At 41.1% G+C, this 7,813-nt stretch overlaps 1 protein-coding gene across 4 annotated transcripts; it reads left to right on the plus strand.

The window, feature by feature from the left end:
- The first annotated feature begins 300 nt into the window (after window positions 1–300).
- On the plus strand, window positions 301–7,481 carry TMEM100 (transmembrane protein 100). Of its 4 annotated transcripts, none has more exons than XM_027870485.1 (3): window positions 301–385; window positions 3,732–3,892; window positions 6,607–7,481. In XM_027870485.1, exon 3 carries the CDS (start codon window positions 6,673–6,675, stop codon window positions 7,075–7,077), a length of 405 nt encoding a protein of 134 aa, XP_027726286.1. In that variant the 5' UTR covers window positions 301–385; window positions 3,732–3,892; window positions 6,607–6,672; the 3' UTR covers window positions 7,078–7,481. The 4 variants fall into 4 exon arrangements, with proteins under 4 accessions (XP_027726286.1, XP_027726285.1, XP_027726287.1 ...); XM_027870484.1 differs by lacking the exon at window positions 301–385 and adding an exon at window positions 3,113–3,234; XM_027870486.1 differs by lacking the exon at window positions 301–385 and adding an exon at window positions 3,626–3,641.
- The last annotated feature ends 332 nt before the right edge of the window (window positions 7,482–7,813 follow it).

Below are 7,813 nucleotides of genomic sequence, written 5' to 3' on the forward strand. Positions count from 1 at the left end.
AAAAAGATGGACATTTGGTTTGAAGGCAATGAGTCCTCAATTCTAGGCTATCACTCACAGAATCTGAGTTTCAGATTCTGAAGAGAAAACTTCGAAAATGAAAACCAGAGGGAGGATAGGGATTATTCAAAGGACAGCACAGCACAGAAGGAAGCAACTTTTCCAAATGCAGAAGAGTTCGGCTATTTCAACAGAGAGGCTGGGTGAAATTCAGCTGCAAGTCAATGGTTGGGGATTTCCTTTCACCACATTTTCTCTGGTCCCTTAATTGTTTTTAAATCTTGCTGAGTACTTTGTTTACAGTCCCTAGTACAGGGATTTGCATCCCCTGCTCCTGTTTGTGCTGTCCAAGAGTCTGTCTCAGTTCCATTCTGCCTAGAGCAAGGTAAGGATTTTCTTTCTGCTCTGTTCTCTGATCTGAATCTCTGAGACAGAAAAGGAGTGTGTACTTGTGTGTGTGTATGTGTGTGTGGACGTGTGTGTGGACGCACATGCATGTGTGTATGTGTCTGTGTGTGTGGCAAATGACTAAGGGACCCACCAATTTAACCTGATTGTTGATGGAGGCTGGCTGCAGAGAGATAGGGACAATCAGAAAAGTTTCTAAAACCAAAGAATTCTCTTTCGAGCCATGTGCTTAAAAAGTTTGTTCAGAGAGCTCTTTTTTTTTTTTTTGCCAGAGATTGTGGTATCATTTTCAAAAAAAAATAAGAAGGGTGCAACATACTGATTATTTTATTTTTAAAGCACAATCAAGTTTGGGAGGTGAAGTATTATTACTTATGCATGTCCTTTGTAAGATCTGTATTTCGCTCATTTTCAACTTTTGCTTTGCCATCCTGGGCTTGCTGGAAGTGAGAAACATTAAGAGACAGCTGATACCGTTAAGCTGAAATTCTTAATTTTGGATTTTGGAATCCGTAAGGCTGAAAAGAGTATGTTTTCTTTGTTGAGAGGTAGCTTTCCTTAAGGGGATGTCTGAGAGATCGTGTCTCTTTTGGGCTTTTTCTTTTTTGGCTATCTCTGCCTGCTCTCTTCCAAGCCTGAAGGTTGGAGCAATCTGCATTTTGTCTCCAAGAAGGAATTTTACAGCAGCTCCCCCACCCTCAAATTTCTTACTGAACTTGAGCTCTTAGCACACTTGGAGGAAGGGGGTAAGATGGGTAATGAGGGAGAAGACTGTCAGAGAGAGAAAGAGAAATCAAAAGACTGAAGTGAGCCTTTGTAAGAGAAAGATCATAGATAGCCCTGTGATCGCCACCACTGGCCACCCACGTACTCACCACCACCCTGACACACAGAGTAAATACTCTGCCCATCTTGGCAGGTTGATTACTTTTCTACCTCTCTTGTTTCATGCATTGTAGCTACTAGGAAGCCAGAGTAATAGCAGCCTGGTGTCCAACCCATATGGAAGCAGAGGATTTGGTGTGGGGTAAAGGACGGTAGGACTATTACGTGCAAAGGTGTCAGGCAAACTGATAAAGCAGAGAGGGAACACCTCAAATCAGGTCCTGCCTTCTATTGCCAGGACACTCACATTTATCTCTATGGATGGTTTTCCCTACTCTACTTATCACTTCCCAAAACAAGGGATGACGCTTTTGAGATTTAGTGAATATGTATGTTCATATATACACATATAAATAATGTGTGTATGCACACATGTACATATATACACACATATATGCTATAAATAATGTGTGTATACACATGTGTACATATATACACATATGTATACACATGCATGTATATATAGGTATAGTTATGTGTGTATATGTGTGTATGTGTATATATTATATATATGAGGCAGTGGGCAGGAATGGATGAAGTGCTGAATTTAAAGGTAGGAGAACCTAAGTTCAGATCCCACCACAGATATTTACTAGCTGTATTACACTGGGCAAGTGTCTCAGGTTCATCAGGAAAACGAAGGAGTTGGTCTAGAGCCCTTCTAAGATCCCTCCCAGCTCTATGTCTACGATCCTAAGATCTCTGGAAGAGTTAGAAGAATGTGAAACACCAAGAGCCTACATTGGTCATTGATCACCTGGAGATAACTCCCCTTGAGTTCGCCACTTACTCTATAAAAGGCAGAAAAGGGGTGAGGGCAGAGGCAGCACTCCAATTACCCTCCCTCAGCCCAGGCATGTAGCTGACCTCTTTATCAGGTAGTTAAGCAGGGTGCTGAACTCTTTCATATTTATTGTCCACTTATAGAATTCCCATGTCCTGATTTTTCAGCCTCATTGTAAAAATAAAGGAGTAATCCTTCCATTCCCCCTCTCTACTTCCGACCTCCCACACACATTCATTTGTGCTCCTTTTTTGGCAAATGAGAAAATGTAATTGTTAAACAGGGAGCAACAATGTCCTTTTCCAGAAAGCAACTTAAATGTCTAAGTGACTTGAATTACCACCTTTACCCTGCCCTTGTCCCCCCGCCTCCGTGCCATGCTTACTAATGAAAGTGAACAAGGGAAAAATCTATTTTGCAATTTCATTGCAACATGTGGATTTGTTGAATTGAGATGGTCAACCTGCTACGTTACTAGGAAATTCATGGATTTCACTAAAACAAGAACTGTCATAGGATTTTAAAACTAGAAACAGATTAAGAAAAGTTTGTACAATAAATTCCCTGGCATATTTGCCATTTAAAAAACTCATTGTAATAATCTAGAACTTGTAATTTTTCAAGATTCTTAAAGACGAGAATCCCAAACGACAGCCTTATCTTGCACGTGGAAGCTTATACATGCAGAAAAGCTTGGAAAAGATGAAAGAAAAGTCATGAGCATTCCCATTTGAGAGCCATGAAATTTCTTATCTGTTATGTCAGTGTGCCCATCATTTACCTAATCATTGATTCAGGCTGTAAGTAACCATGTTCAATTGGTAACAACTTAGAGCCAAAATTTTGTGCCATTGGAAATCCATTGCCCCGCCTCTTCCTCCCCTCCCCCATCCCTAAGATTAACTTGCTCTGGATTCTGCTTTCTACAAAACTCCTGTGCTCCTGGCCTATTCACACCCATTCAGAAGAGGAAGGCTGGAAAAGCTTAGGAACATAAATCTTTTTTTTTTTTTTTTCTGGTTCGTAAGGTTAACCCCGCTGCCTGGTGGCTTCCCAGCTGTTCCTGCTGTCGATAATAATTTCCATCCTTTGGCTGGCCTCTGGGAGCTTCTCCCAGAGCCGCCCTCAGCCAGGTCTATAGCAGCACTGACTCCAGGGTATTTAAACCTTTCAGTTCTCCTGAAAATTCTTGGGGCAAAGGAGGAGGCGGCAGTGGGGGCCCTAAGCTGGAAGCCTAAGGGGGAAAACATGAGTAACGAAAGTCAGGATCCACATGTAGTCAACTCGATGAGAGAAATCAAAGTAAAAGCTGTGTCCTTTCTCTAGGGACCTAAGCAAATGATTCTGACACTTACCATGTCAGAGCTGGGAAGGGCTAAAACTTGGAATCTGCTGGCAAGGAAAAGGAAAAAAAATGACGGGGAGGGAAGAGGAGGAGGGGAGAGGGAGTGGATAAAAAGAGAGGGAGGAAGGGAGAGAAGAGCTTTTGCTCTTTTTGATGTTGGAGGCACAGGGTGTTAGAGGCAGAGTGCAAGAGGAAAGAGCTCCAGAGTCCTGAAGCTGAGTGGGTTGTTTTGTATTTTTTCGTTTGTTTTGGTTTTTTTTTGTTTTGCTTTCTTTCCTACAGTTTCTTTTCTCATCTATCTTTTCAAAGAGCTCCCCCCTGGCCAAGACACATTACCAGTGGGGATTAAGAGAGCTGCTGCAGCCTTCTTTTTCTCAAGTTGACAGAAGAGATTCAGAGAGATAAGACTTACTCTTTCTTTCCTAAGAGATCACGCTGAGTTTGATGTCAATGGATTTCCTTTTTCTGAGGTAGGTACACGTAACTCGAGCATGGATTTTGTCTATAGTTTTTGCTCCATCCCACATTTTTTTTAGTGATATTTACCATTCCTCCCACTCCCCACCCCCCTCACACATATCCCACTTCAGAGTCCCAGGTAGCCTCAATTGTGATTAGTAGTCTCTACTGGGTAACTGCAGGGTTAGAGAAATGCTCTTTGTCATGCTGAAACAGGTACAAGTACTTCATTAGATAGTTGTAACAAAATGTTGGAGAGACTTCCTTCCCAGAGGATGTCTGGCTGCTAGGACCTGGGCAGAGACTGTGAAGATTGCTTTGTTTTTGACTTTATTCTTAATGGATATTGAAAATATCCAGGGTATCATTCAATGTGAAGTGTTTCTGTCAGATGGCCCTAAGTCTATTGGCAAGGTTCTGCAAAGGGTTGAAATGCATGCCTTAAGTCCTTCTGGTTGTCTGTTTCTCAAAACTGGGAGGGAGTGACTAACAAGTCTGAGTAACAGGCAAGAATTTCATCAACTGCTTTTTTGTGTCTAAGTTAGAAGACTTTCAGTACATTTTCAGGTTTGACCTGATTTTCAAAAAAGGAACATTTCAATTAGGTTAAGTCAGAAGAACTGGAGTGTAACTGTCAAATCTTACTGAAAATTAGCTCTGTGAATATATGTGCATGTGTGCATGTATTCATGTGTACCGCATGTGTAGGTGTGTATGCGTGTTTTACAGATAACCTAAAAGGATACTCTCTTACTTTGAAAGAAATTGTGATTTGCCATCTCAGTGCTGTATCTTTCAATCAACACAACCCAATGAGCATTTATTAAGCACCTGCTATGTGCATGACACTGAACTCAGTACTGGGAACATAAAGACAAAATGAGGGAGAGAGCAATCCCTGCCCTCAATTCACTTCAGTAGTAATTAAGCTCCTATTGTGTGTCTATGATAAGCTTTGGGGTTAAAAGATGAAAATGAAACAGCCCTTGCCCTCAAGGACCTTATAGTCTATTGAGGGAAATAACATATATACACATACATTTGTACTAAATGTATAAAAAATAATTGGGGGAGTAAGAAATGGGAGTATGTTAATAAAGGCCTATGTAGGAGGTAATTCTTAAGTTGACATTCTGCTGCAGTGATCAAACACGTAAATAGATAAACATATCCAAGATGATTTAAAGAGGGAAGGGAGCAAGCACTAATAATTAGGGGGAATAAGAAACAACTGAAAATCAGTTTTATTTTAAGCTTTAAGAAAAAGTGAAAATGGAGCACTCTGCAACACCACTCTTCCTCCCTCCTCCCCCTGCCCTCCCCAGCACATAGTACTTTTTATTTCTTTGTTTAAGGATTGAAAGCCTCAAGGGTCAGTTTGGATTGTAAAATACATACTCATTATAATTAAAACCTTGTAACACCTCCCTCCACAAGAGATATCTGGAAGATACCTTTATATGGAAGAGTGAAGCAGTAACTCCAGAAACACACATGCTTTTCCTCTGTTAACTAGATGACAGCTAATAGAGGAATCACAGTCTGAGTTTTCTTTGGTTTTATTGGCTCTGCCCCCATTGACAATCACTTTTGTCCACGGATCATCTTTTGGAAAGAATGCATGTTATTTAGCCACAACATTGGCTTAGAGTTACTGTCAGAGGTATCTATTTAAAATGCTCCCTCCCTGTGCACTGATGACATCTTAAATCTGGATTCAGTCCTTTCTGTTCTGTTTCAAGGGAAAAAGCAGCAATAGGCATAACGGAAGAGCTAGTAAAACGTTTGTAGACCTCCTGGGTCTATTAAACACTGTAAAATGCTTCCTGGTTTTTATAACCCCTCTTTCTTCAGTTCTGTTGGCCTCATCTATCAGCTGATGGTGAAAAACAAGATGTTAATTTTTGAACGTCTTTAAGCAATTTGGATAAATCTATCAGGCTGAGATGATTAAGGAAAAAGAGGAGAATAAAATATATAATTGAATGCAATAGTACAAATGGAAAGATCAGGAGAAGCTTCTGAAGCCAGAAAACATAATGGAACAGAGCCATTTCCATTGTATATACCTTCAGATGCCCTCACTGTCATTTTTGCTTAGCTGTTTTTCTTCATTACTTGAAAAAGTGAAAACATACTTGAAACCCTTCAATTCAAGGTGAAGATGAGAGAAGGGAGTTAGAGGGGTCATCCAGAAATGACTGTTGCTTACAAACAAAAGGCATTAATACAACTAATTTGAGGGGATGGGAGGACTGGGAGATATTAGGGTGAAGAGACAGGCTTTCTCTAGTCCTTTGCCTCTCAGGGGGCACAGTGAATAGTTAAGTGGACCTGGAATCAGGAAGACCTGAGTTCAAATCCTGCCTCATACGCTTACTATAGCAGCACTGACTCAAGGGTATTCAAACCTTTTCTGATACTATGTCAGAGAGCAAAAGCTAAAACTTGGAATCTGCTGGCAAAGAAAAGTGGGGGGGGGACTTTCATGGTAAGTGACCCTGGAGCAAGTCATAAAATCTGTTTGCCTCAGTTTCCTGATCTGTAAAATGAGGGTAACCTCCCAGGTTGTTGTGAGGATTAAATGAGAAATTGCAAAGCTCATTCTTAGCACAGCACAAGCACTACATAAATTTAGTTATTATCCTCATAATTACAAATTGTGTTTTCTTGGTATTGCTTAGAATGGAAATTCTCCAGCTGAGTATCTCTCTTTTCTATACAGGGTATTCCTTAATGGACACATCCAGAATTAGTCTAAAACTTCACCAAGAAATCCCTGCAGTACAATATGCCTGAAGAGCACTTTAAAGAGATTTTGGGAGCACCAAAAGGTCCAGAGCCGGTAAGAATGGAGAAGAGCAATAACAACGAGTGTGTGGTCACAGCGATTCCGCTGGTCAGTGAGGTTCAGCTGACCGCCGCCACAGGGGGAGCCGAGCTCTCCTGTTACCGCTGCATCATCCCCTTTGCGGTGGTCGTTCTAATTGCGGGAGTGGTCGTTACAGCCGTAGCCTACAGTTTCAATTCTCATGGATCCATCATCTCCATTTTGGGGCTTATCCTACTGTCATCCGGACTTCTTTTGTTAGCTTCCAGCGCCTTGTGCTGGAAGGTAAGGCAGAGGAGCAAGAAATCGAAAAGACGAGAGAGTCAGACAATTCTGGTGGTAAATCAGAGGAACCTGTTTGCTTAAAAAAAATGATCAAACAGAAATCTGAGGCCTAAAAACCTGGCCAGACTTTGTCAGACACTTATGACCAGTATATACATACTCATCTATATTTCATGCAATTGGAATTTTCTAAATGCCAATTTAGAAAATGCAATTGGCAAACTTGGGAAGGGTTTGCTATCAATCAGGGAGAAGATTGAGAGTGGAAGGGGCTCTCATGACTTGTGTCTTCTTTGATGACACACTTGATGGCAAAGACTGTTTCTAAGACTGAAAAGTCAGCCTTTTCTCCACATTACACTTGCAGGGAGTTCTGCGTGAGATGAAGACTGTTAGTCAATGTTTGGCTAATATTTTTGTTGTTGTTGTTTAGTTGTTTTCAGTTGTGTCCGACTATTGGTGAACCCCACTTGGGGTTTTCTTGGCAACGATACTGGAGTGGTTTGTCATTTACTTCTCCAGCTCATTTTACAGATGAGGAAACTGAGGCAAACAGGGTTAAGTGACTTGCCTAGGGTCATACAGCTAATAGGTGTCTGAGTCCAGATTTGAACTCGGGTCTTCCTGACTCCAGGCCTGGCACTCTGTCTACTGCTCTACTTAGCTGTCCTGGCTAATATTGGAAGGCATCAAACGAAACAACAAAACGATGGGACAGATAATGCTGTATCTGAGGGTTGCCTACAAAAAAAAAAAATCACTAATGTAACATTGTAGCATTTAAACACAGTGAAGACTTCAAAGGTGTAGATCACTT

The sequence above is a fragment of the Vombatus ursinus genome, unplaced genomic scaffold (assembly GCF_900497805.2).
Source record: "Vombatus ursinus unplaced genomic scaffold, bare-nosed wombat genome assembly UNPS02014797.1, whole genome shotgun sequence".
NCBI lineage: Eukaryota > Metazoa > Chordata > Mammalia > Diprotodontia > Vombatidae > Vombatus > Vombatus ursinus.